The following is a 17,438-nucleotide window of genomic DNA, read 5'->3' on the forward strand; positions in this document are numbered from 1 at the left end:
TAGTGTAACTGAGTGGTTGATGGGAGTACGGGGAGAATGAAAATTGGGATTAGTATAGGTTTAGTGTAACTGAGTGGTTGATGGGAGTACGGGGAGAATGAAAATTGGGATTAGTGTAGGTTTAGTGTAACTGAGTGGTTGATGGGAGTACGGGCAGAATGAAAATTGGGATTAGTGTAGGTTTAGTGTAACTGAGTGGTTGATGGGAGTACGGGCAGAATGAAAATTGGGATTAGTGTAGGTTTAGTGTAACTGAGTGGTTGATGGGAGTACGGGGAGAATGAAAATTGGGATTAGTGTAGGTTTAGTGTAACTGAGAGGTTGATGGTTAACGTGGTCTCCAAAGGGGACTATGTAAACTCCTCACAGGAGCGCCCGGGCCCACGTTGCTGGGGTTGTAAAACAGCACTCCCACTCACCATGTCACTGTGTAAACAAGAACTCTGAGAGACTGGAAATCTAAAATAATAGGGCCAACTGAATTTTTAAATTATTTAGTTAAGGAAATCTAGTTTAGTAGAAGGAAAACTCCTTATCTCAAGCTGCTGACCTATTCATCTTCAAAGGTCAAAGGGAATATTGAGGTAATTTCAGCTGGATGGGGGCCGAGAAGACCTGCATTTGGCACAACAAAAAGTTAGTGAATTGAATGAGAACCGGAAACAACAAATCTGTTATCTCCCGTTCCTCTTTGAGGCAGCAACACTCGAGCAATACAGTTATCTGTGTGCAGGACTTTTGAAATAATATCAGCACAAGAAAATTCAGCAAGACAATTAACAATTCAAGCATTAACAATGAAGAAAACCTTTTTCAAGAAGGTGAGAATAAATTGTTATCAAGACAGCTCGTATATTGTGCACTCTTAAGACTTGCTGAATGCCGAGGTCACATTTTTACAACATGCAGAGAGATGATAGGAGGAGTGGTTGACTGTTGACTTGGAGGACCATTTTGTTTGTGCATCACTGCAAAGTATGAATCATTACACTCACGCGTTTGTTCAGTGTCAAGAGCTTTTCTTCACTAATGAAGTCTTGGCTGCTGTCAAGAGGAGAAAGAGGAGCAGAGGCACGGCCACAGTAACCTTGGACCTTGTGCCTCTCCTCGTGTTAGCCGTCATCCACGGAGTCAAACAGCACCGAACACCTTGGCCTGCCATGTCTATGCTCACCACCAATTCCTACCCTATATCCACTCAGTCAAGCCTTGGAATTCCAATCAACTATTCAGAGCAAACTAACGCATAACTATCATCCATCAGTGTTTATTTTTGATTAACATTTCAAAACCTCTTGTTAATTCAGATGAAGAGTTCCACAATCTACCTACCACCTACTCTATCACAGCTCCCATCGACAAACGCCCATACTCTAAATAATTATGGAATGGAGATATCTTTATCAAGTTAGATTTTGTATACTACAGGGAATTACTTCAGATTCCCATGTATCAACTGAAACCTTTTACATTAAAGACCAATGTACCACTTACTTTCTTAATTGCCAACTGCATTCTATAAATGACTTGGATGAGGAAGTGGAGGGATGGGTTAGTAAATTTGCTGATGACACAAAGGTTGGGGGTGTTGTGGATAGCGTGGAGTTCTGTCAGAGGTTACAGCGGGACATCGACAGATGGAGTAAAACCCAGATAAGCGTAAGGTGATTCATTTGGTAGGTCAATTATAATAGAATATAGTATTAATGGTAAGACTCTTGGCAGTGTGGAGGATCAGAGGGATCTTGGGGTCCAAGTCCATAGGACGCTCAAAGCTGCACAGGTTGACTCTGTGGTTAAGAAAGCATACGGTGTATTAGCCTTCATCAACCATGGGATTGAGTTCTGGAGCTGAGAGGTAATGTTACAGCTATATAGGACCCTGGTCAGATCCCACTTAGAGAACTGCGCTCATTTCTGGTCACCTCACTACAGGAAGGATGGGGAAACCATAGAAAGGGTGCAGAAGAGATTTACAAGGATGTTGCCTGGATTGGGGAGCATTCCTTATGAGAATAGGTTGAGTGAATTTGGTCTTTTCTCCGGACAGAGCAACAGAGGATGAGACCTGACAGAGTTGTACAAGATGATGAGAGGCATTGATCGTGTGGATAGTCAGAGGCTTTTTCCCGGGGCTGAAATGGCAAACATGAGAGGGCATAGTTTTAAGGTGTTAGAGGGCTATGGGTAAACCTAGGTAATTTCTGAATTAAGTACAGGTTTGGCACAGCATTGTGGGCCGAAGGACCTGTATTGTGCTGTTGGTTTTCTATGTTTCTACGTTTTAGTTTCATAGATTTCAGTGACTGGAGAATAAGAACAAATAGAAACTCACTTGAGCATCAACACTTCCCAATCTCCCCATAAATAAGAGGCATTTAATACACAAAAGATGCTGAAAAAAAGAGTAACACCCTGACAAAATGCTAGGGAAACTCAACAGGTCAGGCAGCGTCCAGAGAGGAATAAATAGTTGATGTTTTGGCCAGAGACCATTCTTCACAACTCAGGAGGATAATCCCAACGCGAAGAACCCAAAACTGCTCCTCCTTTCCACTGCTGACCCCTCAATAAGGCAGTTGTTTTCCTGACCTCCTCTTCCTGAAGTCCACAATCAATTCTTTGATAATGGAATAGGATTGTTCTGTGAGCTAGCATATAGCTCGTGGGCTGAATGACTTCTTTCAACCCGTGTGGAAGTCTGGGCTGAAAATGAAGCAGATACTTGTAATGAATGTAACTGCCCATACAGTTACAATGCAGTAGAATGGAAACACAAGAGACTGGAACCAGGAACAACACACAAAGCGCTGGAGGGACTCAGCGGGGCAGGCAGCATCTAGAGAGGGAAATGGACAATGGGGTCGAGATATAGGGTGTCGATTCAAAACGTCGACTGACATTTTCCTCCACGGATGTTGCCCGACTCGCTCAGTTCCTGCAGCTCTTTATGTGTAACAATCCAGTAGAAACCGACTGCAAAGCTACCATTCTTATTCACCCCTTCGGCAAACTAGGAGGAAAATAAGGAATCGTGGTTTGTCAGCCCCTGTGTTCGGCATATGTGAGCTTCTATGTTCAGTGTATCTTTCAAGTCTGAAATCCAACTCCAGGCCGAGTTTACTGATATGGGCGCCGAGTCATTGAATCCCCGCATTGACCCAATCTGGAGTCAAGCTTCACATTCCACCAGACATAGGAACAGAACCGGGCCATTCGGCCCATCAAGGCCATTCTAGCGGGGGTGGGCGAGTTAAGTAGATGGTGAAGCCTGGAGGAAAGGGTCGATCAGTTTCGGACATCAGACCGACCGGGACGTATTCCTCCTTTTCACGGTCACGGGGCAGCTCCTGAGGGCGGGAGAACCAACCCCGGGTCGCCCCTCGGATTTCGGGACCTCCCAGTGAACGCGACCCGAGGTCCGGCCACACGCTTCCGTGTACGTCACCACGGCAGGCAACATCATCGCGTTGAACGTCATTGCGGAGCGCCGGTGGTGGCGGTGAGGTGACGACGATAGCGGAGCGCCAGAGCGGGGTGAGTGGTGATGCTGCGGGCGAAGCGGGTCCGGGGAACTGGGAGGTGGGTCACGGCCTGACGGTTGAATGGCTGTGGGTGCTGGCCGAGGTGTTCGGGGGTTCATACCTCCCACCCTGGGCACTCCGCGCCCTGTGGAACTGTGTCTGCATTAAATGCCGCAGAGCTCATCGCTTGATCCTAGACGAAAAGCGGTTCCCCTTGCATGCATTTTTTATTATAGATCTGAGACCCTGCGATACAACTCGTCCACGTTGACCAAGTTGCCGACCTTGCCTGCTTTTGTCCCATATCCAATCACTCATAGCCATGCACCTGTCCAAATGTTTTATATGTTCTTGTCTCTGCCCCAAACACTTCTTCTGGCAAACTGTTCCATATATTCACAATCGTTTGTGGAAAAAGTTGCTTCCCTTTTAAATCTCTCTCTTCTCCTCCACCCCCCTCCCCACTTTAAAGCTCCGCCTAATTTTGGACGCTCCTAGACCGGGGAAAATACATTCCTCTTCTGGGGTTGGAATAATATTAATGATAGGGAAGCTATTTAAAAATCTCCATGGGACAGGGTGTCTGCACCCAGAAAGGTTCTGGTTAAAGAGTCAAATCAGGAAAATATGCTGATTCCCTTGATTAGAAGGGTTTTCTCAGGAGCTGCAGAGGCTGAGGGGAGATCTGATAGAGATTTATGAGGGGCATAGAGAGACTGGACAGACAATATCTTTTTCCTGGGGAAGGACATGGATCCCAAGATTCCTCTGTTCCACGCTGTCATTAACCATGTATTCTCTCTTCAAATTTGACCTTCCAATGTAATTCTCGACACTTTTCTGGGCAGAACTCCACTTGCCACTTCTCAGCCCAGCTCTGCATCCTGTCAATGTCTACAGTAACCTTCTACATTATCTATAACTTCACCAAACTTGGTGTCATCTGCAAAATTGCTAACCCATCCTTCCACTTCCTCATACAAGTTATTTATAAACATCACAAAGAGCAGGAATCCCAGAACGGAGCCCTGTTGAACACCACTGGTCACTGATCTCCAGGCAGAATGCATTCCATCTACTACCACCCACTGTATTCTGTGGGCAAGTCCATTCTGAATCCACAGAGTCAAGTCTCCCTGGATCCCACGTCTGACAGCCTATCATGGGAACCTTATGAAAAGCCTTACTAAAATCCATACACACTACACCCAATTCTCTATGCTCATCAATGTGTTTTGTCACATCCTCAAGAAATTCAGTCAGGATTACGAGGCATGAGCTACCTCTCATAAAGCCATGCTGACTATCTCTAATCAGGCTATGCTTCTCCAAATGCTGGTCATTCCTGTCTCTAAGAATTTTCTCCGCCACTGCTGTAAGACTGGTCTATTATTCCTGGGATCATCACTATTTCTTTGTGAACAAAGGAATAACATTCACCACCCTCCAATCATCTGGTACTACTCCTGTGGCCAGTGAGGACACAAAGATCTTCGCCAAAGCCATAGCAATCTCTTCTCACACTTCCTGGGGTATATCCTGTTCAAAAGTTACAGCAAATCCTTTCTTAAAATTGACATGTTCTAGCCTATCATGCTGTCCCTCTCATTGGTGAATACTGAAGCAAAGCATCATTAAGGACCTCCCCTACCTCCTCTGACTCCAGGGACATGTTCCCTTTTCTGTCCCTGATGAGTCCTACTCTCACTCTAGTCATCGTCCTGTTGTTCACGTATGTGCAGAGCACTTTGGGTGTTTCCTTAATCTATTACCAAGGCCACTTCATGCTCTCCTAAATCTGTGCTTCAGCTCCTTCCCGACTATCTTGTAACTCCCGTCTGATCCGTGCTTCCTAAACCATCAGCTTCCTTCTTCCTCTTGACAAGATGTTCCACATTTCTTGGCAACCATAGTTCCATCACCCTATCACCTTTACTCTGCCTCAGTGGGACGAAGCTCTCTCATTAACAAGGTGTCCTTGCCTACAGAACTACTGCTCACTCGATGTTCTTTGTTTTTACACCATTGTACATGTAAATCCCAGGAGATCAGCAGTTTCTGGGATACTCAAACCACCCTGTCTGACACCAACTATCATTCCACGGTCAAAGTCACTTAGATCACATTTCCTCCCCCATTCTGATGTTTGGTCTGAGCAACAACTGAACCTCTTGACCATGTCTGCATGCTTTAGCGTATTGAGTTGCTGCCACATGATTGGCTGATTAGATAATTGCATTAACGAGCAGGTGTACCTAATAATGTGGCCACTGAGTGTATATCTTTTAACTCTGGATCATTTTTTGTCTGGCCTTACAATATTGTGTTAAATATATCCCAAGCTGGTTTCTAATACTGCAGCAAAAGAATACCTCATGTTTTGCTTTGAAGAATAAAATGTTCGATTTGTATCTGTTTGCATCTTTATAGATTTGAGGTATTATTGTCTGGTAAATATGAATGAATGGAAGACAAAGAAACCCTTAGAATGGGAGAAATACCTAAATAAAGAAGTGAAAGTTACTGCGGATGAAAAGAACACTTACCAGGGCTGGGTCTTCACGGTTGATCCAGTATCAGGAAGGTAATTGAAAATAAAGATAAAGATTAGCTTTATTTGTTACACATACATCAAAACATTCAGTGAAGTCCATCATTTGTGTCAAGTCAAATCAGCGAAGATTGTGCTGGACAGTCCACAAGTTTCATAATGTTTCTAGCACCGCGTTTTGAGTTTATTTGTCACGTACATTGAAACATAGTGTGAGATGTATTGCTCGTCCACGACTTACTAGCCCTAATTGAAATGTGTGAGGAAACCCACAGGGAGAGCTGTACGAACTTCCTACAGACAGAGTGGGCGATGAACGTAAATATGAAAGAACAGAGTGCCACGTGGGTGGCAAAATGTTTGAACTTTGAAAATGTAAAGACAGTAATGGTACCAACTGTAAAGAATTGAAAGTCTTTGAATGGTTATTGTATATAATTTTATTTTGGAATAAAGTATATTTTGTTTAATTAAAAAAAATTGCACAGGAGCAGGCCCTCTGCCCACAATTTGTGCCCAACCAGCTAAAAACTACATAACCCCCCCCCCCAAACTAATCCCTCCATCTTTCTCACATTCATCTGCCTATCTGAACATCTCTTAAAAGCCTCGAATGTGTTTGCTCTACCACCATACCAGGCAGCACAATCCAGACATCCACCACTCTCAGAGTGAAAACCTTATCCCTCACATCCTCTCACCTTCAATGCACGCCCTCTGGTATTAGATGTTTCAACCCTGGGAAAAGGATTCTCCCTGTCCACTCTATCTATGCCTCTCATAATCTTATAAACCTCAGTCAGATCTCCCCTCAGACTCCACCACTCTCTGAGTAAAAACCTTACCCCTCACATCCTCAATGCACGCCCTCTGGTATTAGACGTTTCTACCCTGGGAAAAGGATTCTCCCTGTCCACTCTGTCTATGCCTCTCATAATCTCTGTCAGATCTCCCCTCAGACTCCACCCCTCCAGAGAAAACAACCCGAGTCTGTTGAGCCTCTCATGAGAGCACATGCTCCCTAAACCAGGCAGCGTCCTGGTAAACCTCTTCTACGCCCTGTTTAAAGCTTCAACATCCTCTCTACAGTGGGGCGATCAGACTGCATGCAATCCTCCTGATGTGACCTAACCAGAGTTTTACAAAGTTGCAACATAACCTCGACTTTTGAACTCAACGCCTCGACTAATAAAAGCAAGCATTCCGTAAGCCTTCTTAACCACCCTATTGACCCCTGTAATCACTTTCATGGAGCTTTGAACTTGGACCCCAATATTTCTCTGCTTAGCACTTGCCCTACTGAAATGCAATACCTCACATTTATCTGGGATAAACTCAATCTGCCATTTCTCAGCCCATATCTGCATCTGATCTATATCACGCTGCATTCTTTGCCAGTCTTCTACACGATCCACAACTCTACCCATCTGTAAACTTACTAACCCACCCATCTACATTTCCACCCAAAGCGTGACGCTGACCGCTATGCTACTGCACTGTCCCTTTCTCCATCGAACTTTGTGACTGTTGCTCCATATTTGTTTCTTCCTTGTGCATTTGACTAGCTTCCCCTTACATGAATTTGTTTTATATATATATTTTCTCTCCTGAATTACCTTTCATTTATATACGCCTACCTTATTGTCCTTTGGCTTGCTAGCACTTGTCCTGACTGGGATGTAACAAAAGTTTGAGACCTGGCAGATGGACTGTTAGGAAACAGCTTCTACCCCCAGGCCACGAGACTACTGAACTCTCTGCCCCCGCCCAGGTCTCATCACTCAGAAAGCGCCAGTAACATTATACTGTTCACTTTCCTAACTTGTGTCCTGACTGCAGCTTAAATTCCAATATTCTGGAATATATTTTGTTATTTGTTAATTTATTTGTTTTAATTGTGTGTGTGTGTTAAGTTATTCATTCATTCATTCATTCTGTGTTGTGCACCTTGATCCAGAGGAACATTGTCTTATTTGGCCACGTACATGTGTACAGTTGAATGACAAACTTGAGATGGAATACAAACATAAAAGAAAGTGATTTTTCACTTTGCATATTAATCGAAAAGTAAAGTAATTGTTAAATGATAATTGGGTAGTGTCAAGGGAACCCAAGTCAAATCAAATCAAGTTTAATTATCATTCAAACCATACACAGATACAGCTGAATGAGACAGCGTTCCTCTGGGGCCAAGGAGCAAAATATTGAGTAAAGAAGCATATTCACTCGCAAAAATAAACCGATGTGGTCCAAGACCCTGAGCGACAATGCCCAACAATCGGTGGTACAGTCTCCAGCAGTGGTTGTACACTTGTCTGTTAAGGCCAGTGTGCAGGTATTGAAAGCAGTCCAGTGTTACATTAGCTTTTTAAGTTTTGATTATAGGTCTTTACAAGTTTTATTGCTAGTTCACAGAACATGATGCAAGGAGAGCAACAGTTTTTGCCCCTTGCCCAAGAAAGGAGTTATTTACCTGATGTTCACCTGACTGGTTCCAGATATGACTGGACTGGTTTGCCTTTTGAAGATAGATTGGATAGAGTAGTACTGTATTCTTTGATGTTTAGAAGGCTTACAGGAGATCTCATCAAAACTAGCTAGGGGCTGTGGAATCTAGAACCACAGGGCATAGTTTGGGAACAAGGGGCAGGTACAACATGGAGAAATTCTCCATTCAGAGGACGATGAACCTTTGGAATTTTTTTACCCTGGAGGTTCAGTAATTCTGTTCATTCAACCAGGCATCAAGAGAGATGGGAAGAGTGTTGGAAAAAAGAGCAGAGGGCGAAGACCAGCTGTGGTAGTGTAGTTTTAAAGGAATGGATAGCCAACTCCTTGCTCCTAACTGAATCGGAATCGGGTTTAATAGCACTGATGTTGTGAAATTTGTTGTTTTGTGGCAGCAGTACTGTGAAGACATAAAAGTCAAGGAAAAAAATTAATGCAAAAAGAATAAAAAGTGGTTTCATTGTCCATTCAGAAATCTGGTGACGGAGGGGAAGAAGCTACTCCTAAAAGGTTGAGTGTGTGTCTGCAGTCTCCTGCACCTCCTCCCTGGTGATAGCAATGAGAAGAGGGCATCTTCTGCATGGTGGGCGTCCTTAATGAAGGATGCTCTCTTCTTGCGGCATCGCCCATTGAAGATGTCCTTGATGGTGAGGAGGCTAGTACCCATGATGGAACTGGCTGAGTTTACAACGCTGTGCATCTTTTCCGATCCTGTGCATTGGCACTGCCATGCTAGCTGGTGATGCCACCAGTCAGAGTGATTTGTAGAAAGCTGCTAGAGTCTTTGATGACGTTCCAGATCTCCACCAACTCCTAATGAAATATAGCCGCTGGCGTGCTTCCTTTGTGATTGCATCAATATGTTGAGCGCAGAATAGACCCCCCGATATTCTGCCAGGAAGGTAGTGCTTCTACATGGGGCAATTTCTAGATTATTGCAGTGAAAAGTGTGTGTGTGTGTGTCTACAGTTAGCCTAGCAGTGTATGGTGCAGCCAATAGGCGACCATCTGACAGCACTCACAGTTCTATTCAGATAAAGTATCTTTAATAATACCGTAGTATATCTTTTGCTGTCAGGTGTCCTTGGTGATTAACTGGATTTTTAATTTCTTCTAGTGTTGTTCTGGTGAACTTCGTAGATGCTGAGAAGGTGTCTGTTGCGACCGTCATGGGCCATGCGATCCAGGCGGTGGAACTGATTAGTGAGGGAGAAAGTAACACCACTGAGAGGCTCTCGGCCTTATTCATGCCCGTAGGAAGCAGGGCCTACAGCAATGAGGAGCTCGAACAGCGGAAACTCCGCCTGAAGTCCTGGCTGGAGAAAAACCGGATTCCTGTTACAGAGCAAGGGGACCAAAATAAGACGCTGTGTGTGGCCGGGGTGTTGACTGTTTCTCCGCCATATAATGCGGAAGACTGCAATAGCTCTAATGAAATCATCTTATCTAGAGTTCAAAGCCTCATCAACTGTAACCCTGAAGCTGGTGACAAAAATGAATAGAGTACCGGTTTCTCTGGTAAATTTAGTATCTGCAACTCCATTGTAAAACATTTACCATTCTTCTGCAGATACTCCCCAGACCAGAATTATGATGCAGTTCTTATTGCTGCTGTGCAGAGTAAAACTAAAGTTCAAAATGAGCTTGTCATCCAAACCGATGTACCATTTTTAACAATCCAGAAGAAAATCTCATGTTGAGTTTTTGTATGTTTTCATCTCACAAGGTACTGTTGTAAATATACAACTTCCATTCTGAAGTTCATTAGTAAAAGATATAACAAAGACAACAGTTTCTTTGTCACTGTTATAGACTTGAAACCATACGCAGTTTAATTCTGCCTAATTCAGAAGTTATATGTACATTATGAAAATGGAATTTTGGGGATTTGTATCAGGAGACGGGGTGAAAATAAGTATTTGTCAGTACATTCTTATAATAGAATGGGAAGTGCTGTTTAGCACCTCAAATTTAAGGAATACTGTGAGCATGCAGGCAAATCTTAAATCTAAAATGGAAAATGATCTTGTAAATCTGGCAGAGAAAATGGAAAAATGTTCATTTTACCACATAGTGGAGGGGCAGAGAGAGAGAGAGAGAGAGAGAGTCACCAAAATGCCCAAAGGACAGGGCATGAGAGTTGAGAAAAAATACAAAATGCAAGAGCATAGAAAAGGAAGTACAAAATACTAAATATTCTTCAATGATACCTTACAATGGTACGACACAGGAACAGGTCCTTAAGCCAACAATGTTGTGCTGAGTTACTTAAACTAGTAATCTCAATATGTACATAACCCTCCATTCTTTGAGCATTCAAGCGCCTGTCTAGGAATGTCTAAAATGCTTTTATCATGTTTGCCTCCACTACCAGCCCTGGCGTTGCATTCCAGGTGCCCATACTTTTAAAAGAAAAACTTACTCCACACATCTCCTTTGAACTTACTCCCTTCTCACCTTGAATACATGCTCTCTAGCATTACACGTTTTGACCCTGGGAGATGATACTGCCTGTCTGTCTACGTCTCTTATGAACTTCTCTCAGGTCTTCTCTACCTACACCGCTCCAGAGAAAACAAGCCAGGCTGGTTCAGCCTCTAAGAATGCTCTCCAGTAACCTCTGTACCATTGACATGAGATTCACCAGTCTACAGTTTCCAGGATTATCCCCAATTCCCTTGTTGAACAATGGAACATTAGTTACTCAAGCAGTTCTCTGAGACCTTGCCTGTGATTAGAAAACACAAAGATATTGGTCAAAGCTCCTGCAATCTCTTAACCTGGGGATTTATTCACCTTAACGTTCTCAAGAGACCCAATACTGCCTCTCTATCTATATTGAAATTCCTTAGATTATGAATATGCTCCACACTGTTCCCAGTATCCTCCAGGTCCTTCTCCTCAGTAAATACTTACTTGGGACTTTGCTCAAATCTCCTGCCTCCAGCCAGATGTTCTCCCCTTTATCCTTGAGTGGTTCTACCTTCTCCCTCCCTATCCTCTTCCATTTACTCGTTAAAATATGAACAACTTGTCTCTTCATTCATACTTACCTTTTTTCCCCAGGAAGGACAAGTTAAATCCTATGGGGAACAATGGAATCGTGCATGACCCTGACAATCAGTTACCATAGAGTTGACAAATGCTCAGTGGAATCAGAATTTTGGAATATACATTTAAAAAAAATATACAAAGTTACAAATCAGCATGGTTATCTGCAAATTTATTAGATTTATTGTAAGTTGTTTAAACTAACACAGCAAGTTCTCATAAGTAAAAACTGAGAATTATGTGTAATGATAAATATCTGTTCCGACAGCTTTAGAAAGTCAGACATAGACCAACCTCCTTAACTTTAACAATGCAGATATACAATTTAAGTGCTTACTAGCTTGGACAGATTTTGGCCTTTAACAAGTCCAGCTACAGCAGCAATCATAGAAACCAAAACTTCTGTACCTGGAAATCCAGAGCAACACACAAAATGCTGGAGGAACTCTGCAGGTCAGGCAGCATCTGTAGAGAGGAATAAAAAGTCGAGGTTTCGAGACCCTTCCTTAGGACTGAAAAGGAAGGGGGACGATGCCACAATAAAAAAGTGGGGGTAGGGGAAAATGGCTAGCTGGAAGGTGACAGATGAAGCCAGGTGGGTGGGAAAGGTCAAGGGCTGGAGAAGGAAGAATCTGATAGGAGAGAGTGGACCACTGGAGAAACGGGAAGAGGGGGCCCAGGGAGTAGTAATATGCAGGAGAGAAGAAGTGAAAGGTCAGAATGAGGAATACAGGAAGGGTTGGGGAATTTGTTTATTAGGTGCAGGAGGTACCCAATAAAGAGGCCATTGAATATATCTGTTAAATGGATCTGAAGTTCGCTTTGCAAAGAGTGAGCAGCACACTAAATGTGGACTTTTAAATCAGCAAAGCAGAGGCACAAATGAATGATACAAATGAAAGGATTGTAGGCCTTTCTGGCTAAATTAAAACTATCTTATGATCTATGTGAAAAGTCCTAGGAAAATATATTCTTTTAAAAGGCAGATTTTTTTTTGCAGCTATAATGCAGAAATTTTATTTAAGCCCATTCAAGGTAAAAAATTACTCTAATAACATCCTGTTTGCAGTCTGGATCTGACTGCATTAGGAAGATTTTTTTAGCGTATTGACTTTTTTTCCGAGCAATCTCCGGAAGAACAAGGCATTACTGTAGAACACAGAACACTACACTACAATACAGGGTCTCTATGTTGTGCCAACATCTTTAGAGATACAGTACAGTAACAAGCCCTTCTGGCCCAAAAAGCCTGCACCGCCCAATTACACCCATGTGACCTACTAACCTGTACTTGGCTGAACAGCCATTATAAATTTCCTTTATCGCGTAGGTGAGGAGTTGATGAGAATGTGTGGTAAATAAAACTGGGATTAATATAAATAGGTGCTTGATGGTCAAGGGAAAATAAAAATGGAATTAGTGCAAATGAGTTACACCTGCTCCTACGCACAAAAGGCTGGAGGAACTCAGCAAGTCAGACAGCATCTATGGGGGTGGGGGAGTAAATGGTTGACGTTCTGGGCTGAAACCCTTACTCAGGACTTGTTTTCTTGTTATGTTGTTTTGTTGTGCTCGATGGGGAGTGAGAACTTGGTGTGTGGGGTTCGTGTGGAAGAGGCAATGGGAGTCACAGTCACAGCACTCGAACATGCACTTTGACCCACCTCATTAGTGCCAACCATCAATAGAATTATCTAAACCCATTTCATTTCCTCAGCAACCACTCCCCAAGATCCTGCTATATAGGAGGGCATTTAACAGTGGCTGGTTAACCTCCTAACCCTTTTGGGACATGGGAGACAACTAGAGTGTGCAGAGGAAACACAGTTGATCAAAGAAAGAACAGGCAAGTTCCAAAATGGTCAGGACTGAACCCTGGTTACTGGAGCTGCTAGTCATCTCCACTAGCCACCATCATTCCTCTGATACACCTGCAAGTGGTCTGGCACCGGTTGGTAATGATATTACAATACCAATTTTAAATTATATTTTATATTCCACTGCTTATTAAAGTGCCATAAACATGGAACAGTTAGTTGCTTGCTTGATAGCAAAATAATTTAAAAGCTGACCATTTCGTCCCCACGACCCTTGTTTACAGAGTTAACAGTGAAAGACTACCAATTTATTGTGTGTTACTTTGACTGATCAACCAGGATCTCAGACTGTAGCAGCCACTCAAAGGTGAGCAAACTAAAGCCAGCAATATTGTCGGTTGGCCTCAAATAGTTTTCTGATAGAAACTAAATCTCACCAATGTGGAAACGAAGTTAATCTCAGTTCTCAGGCTTATCAGTTTATACATTTAAAGTAAAAATAATTCAATAATTTTTCAAGCTTCCTTTTTTATTCCTATATTGAACAATAAATAATGCTTCCTCTTGCCCTTGCAATCAATCAGGTTGTCATCAGATCTCCTTTACTAAGAGATGCAGCGAAGATTTTCTTGATGTAATGATTCAAGTACTGAATCCTTACCCACAGTACTTGTGCCACATAGTTCACTAACCCATCTGTAACTGAAGTGGCCAGAAGGGTTTGGCTGCCAGTGTTTACGGAGGCAACGGGAGGATAAGTTGCTCCCCCTGGCCGTTAGGTTCTCACTGCATCTGAACAGCACCTTGGCAGGACACCTTTTTGGCCAAGCCATCACTGGGTCGTTACAAGCTTCACAATCATCTTGATGATAAGTGACCCTCGTGGGCAGGTGCACAAATTCATTGTGGGTTCCTTGATTTTGTCCTCCAGTAGCTGGTCCAGTTCCCAGCGAAGCCCTCGAATCAACTCTGCAATCTGAGAACAGTACAGGGGGGGGGGGGAGGAATATGGGTTAGAAAGGGGGCATATTTGTATTAGAGTTGTACTATACATACATAATATACATTACCACTACCCTACACAAAGGAATCATGGTCTTGTTGCATCATCCAAATTCTATTAAGCTTCAGGAGACGGACTGCAACCTTGATATCTTCCTGTAAGATGTCTTGATACAATTTTGAATTAATTGTTTCCTCAATGATTGCAAGGTGTCCAGGCCCTGAGGCAGCAAAGCAGCCCCAAACCATGATGCTCCTCCCACCATGCTTCACAGTTGGGATGAGGTTTTGGTGTTGGCGTCCTTTTTTCTCCAAACATAGCAATGTGCATTTTTGCTAAAAAAAAAGTGCAACTTTGGTCTCATCTGTCCATGGAACATTGTCCCAGAAGTGTGTGGAACATCAAGGTGGTCTTTTGCAAACTTGAGACATACAGCAATATGTTTTTTGGAGAGCAGTGGTTTCCTTCCATGAACACCAGTCTTGTTCAGTGATTTTCTTATAGTGAATTGAACTGACTTTATTTCTTATATCCTTCACATACATGAGGGGTAAAAATCTTTGTTACGTCTCCATCTAAATGTGCCATGTTTAATCATAGTAATTATAATAATTTGTAATAAATAGAACAGTCAATGTAATACAGAGTACACTCAAATCAGTGTGAGTTCATCGGTCTGCTGGCCTGGTGGAAGAAGCTGTCCCAGAGCCTGTTGGTTCTGGCCTTTATGCTGCAGTACTGTTCTCCAGATGCACAGCTTCCCACATGGACAGAGACGTCAGCAAGTTTGAGAGGTGTCTGCAGGTTGTTTTGCTGTTACCCTTGTGTTCTTTTTCACCTCCTTCAGCATTTCATGCTGTGCTCTTGGTGTGATCTTTGCAGGATGTCCACTCCTAGGGAGAGTAGCAACAGTACTGAGTTGTCTCCATGTGTACACAATTTCTCTTGCTGTGGCCTGATGAACACTCAGATCTTCAGAAATGCATCTCTACAATTCTTCTTCTAAGGTCCTCTGAAAGTTGTTTTTGATTAAGTTGTTTGTGTACTATTAGTTTAGGCAGATTGTGTTTGTCTATTATTGTGACTTAGATGAAGATCAGACCACATTTAATGAGTAATTAATACAGTAAACCAGGTAACTGCAAAGGCCTCACCAACTTTTTCTTGCAACTGAATTTCTAGCTGTAATGTTAATGCAATTTAAAAAAAGGTTGAATAAAAACCATATTAAAGTAAAATGGAGAGGTTGACCTTGCATCAGATCTTCCTGAAAGTTGCAGTCCACAGCCTATTGTTAACCAGATGTCCTCTGCACATTACAAGAGTAATAACACACGTAAAATGCTGGAGGATCTCAGCAGTCCAGACAGCCTCTAGGAAAACAGTAAACAGTCAATGATTCGGGCTGAGACCCTTCATCAGGACTGGACACCTCTTGTGGACAAGAGTAATAACAGTAGTTATAATATTTATAACAATAATCAGCCAAGTTGGCAAATCCAGCACAGATGGTGATGGAACTCGTGATCTTTTGATTAACTGCCTGCAGTCGGTCCCCCATCCAAACAGACTGAGCACAGCAGTGAAATCACGTAACAAACGTCTTGGCCCACAGGAAGCTCCCAGCACTGACCCTGCACCAGAACCTCACCTGGTGGGAGGCAGCCGCAAATCGAATCCACCCATCATCGAGAGAGAGGATGAACTGCCCCCTCTGGAGCTCCACATTGACCTGGCCTCCCCCAAACAGGACGAGAGGGTACACGGACACCATGCTGCAGTCTCGCAAAAACACCCGGCTAGTTTTCACTTTCTCGTGGTACACCAAGTATGGACTTTCAAAGTGACGGACCTAGAGTACAACATAGCCATGGCTTAATATTCATATTTCTTATGCAGGGAAACCTACTGGAAGTAAAATAACTTAAGCAAAAACAGTATAATTAATGTGACAAAACAACCCTGATTTTGCTGAAAACATTTAATCTGACCTTCAGTTTTTCTGAATTCTTTACAGTGGTTTGGAGGTACACTCGCTGGTTTTAGAAATACAGTCCCACCATGAATGGGATCACAATTGAGAGTAACTCCTGTCCATGTTATCAGAATGACTCTATAACCCCTCTTGGAATGGTGCCATCAGTTTGCATCCACCTGCAGAGCAAAGGGGGGGCCTTGCTTTGGTCAGAAAGAATAAAAATTAAGAGCTTCTCTTTGCATTACACTGGGGAAAAAAATCAAGTAATCGGAAATGATGCTAGACCAAACTGTTCAAAAAACTTGATTCACAGGCAAACTGGGTAACGTGTGTATTTAAACACCAATGTTACAGTATCTACAGCATGTTAACCTTTATGTCACAGCAGAGAGACAATGATGCCACAAAACATCCTGTGGCATGTATTTTATTTAGGAGAATGAAACTCCATTTACAATGTATTGATCCTTTAAAAGCAAACAGGCAAATCCACCAGTGTGAAGCTAATGTATTCATTACTTTGCTAATTATTAGGGGAATTGCTATTTTAAAAGATTCATAGAATTTTACTGCACTGGTGGTCCAATCCTGAGCCAGCCCTAGGTGGAAAACACAAATGTTTGTAGAGAAGGAGACTGTAGTCTTTCTCATCAGAACTATACTTTGCTTCAGCTACATTTCAGCAGTCAGAATCCAGACCAAATGGAAAAATGGGCATAGGAATGGCAGACAAGTATGGCCTGACGCATTTTGGGAAGCTTTCCCAGGGTGAAAATGGCTAATATCTACACCTCGGACTTCAACTACTGCACAGAGTCTTGCCATCTTCAGAAGTTTTCTGATGACTCTGCCATAGTTGGATGCATCAGCAAGGGAGATGAGGCTGAGTACAGGGCGACGGTGGGAAACTTTGTCACATGGTGTCAGTAGAAGCATCTGCAGCTTAATGTGAAAAAGACTAAGGAGCTGGTGGTGGACCTGAGGGGGGCTAAGGCACCGGTGACCC

General features: G+C 42.9%; 2 protein-coding genes across 5 annotated transcripts in view; one reads left to right on the forward strand and one right to left on the reverse strand.

Moving 5' to 3' along the window:
- Positions 1-3,483: 3,483 nt before the first annotated feature.
- On the forward strand, positions 3,484-11,695 carry gemin6 (gem (nuclear organelle) associated protein 6). Of its 2 annotated transcripts, none has more exons than XM_059986414.1 (3): positions 3,484-3,537; positions 5,955-6,108; positions 9,701-11,695. In XM_059986414.1, the coding sequence occupies exons 2-3, from the start codon at positions 5,981-5,983 to the stop codon at positions 10,083-10,085; spliced, it is 513 nt and encodes a 170-aa protein (XP_059842397.1). In that variant the 5' UTR covers positions 3,484-3,537; positions 5,955-5,980; the 3' UTR covers positions 10,086-11,695. The 2 variants fall into 2 exon arrangements, with proteins under 2 accessions (XP_059842397.1, XP_059842398.1); XM_059986415.1 differs by lacking the exon at positions 3,484-3,537 and adding an exon at positions 3,551-3,582.
- A 94-nt stretch (positions 11,696-11,789) lies between these two features.
- Positions 11,790-17,438, reverse strand: part of dhx57 (DEAH (Asp-Glu-Ala-Asp/His) box polypeptide 57) — a 95,521-nt gene continuing 89,872 nt past the window's right edge. For all 3 annotated transcript variants that reach the window (XM_059986395.1, XM_059986394.1, XM_059986396.1), the window contains 2 exons: positions 16,106-16,306; positions 11,790-14,427 (listed from right to left, as the gene is read on the reverse strand). In XM_059986395.1, the coding sequence (XP_059842378.1) occupies positions 14,284-14,427; positions 16,106-16,306 (345 nt within the window). In that variant the 3' untranslated portion in view covers positions 11,790-14,283. The remainder of the gene's footprint in view (positions 14,428-16,105; positions 16,307-17,438) is intronic.

Source organism: Hypanus sabinus, chromosome 12, assembly GCF_030144855.1.
Source record: "Hypanus sabinus isolate sHypSab1 chromosome 12, sHypSab1.hap1, whole genome shotgun sequence".
In the NCBI taxonomy this organism is placed as follows: domain Eukaryota; kingdom Metazoa; phylum Chordata; class Chondrichthyes; order Myliobatiformes; family Dasyatidae; genus Hypanus; species Hypanus sabinus.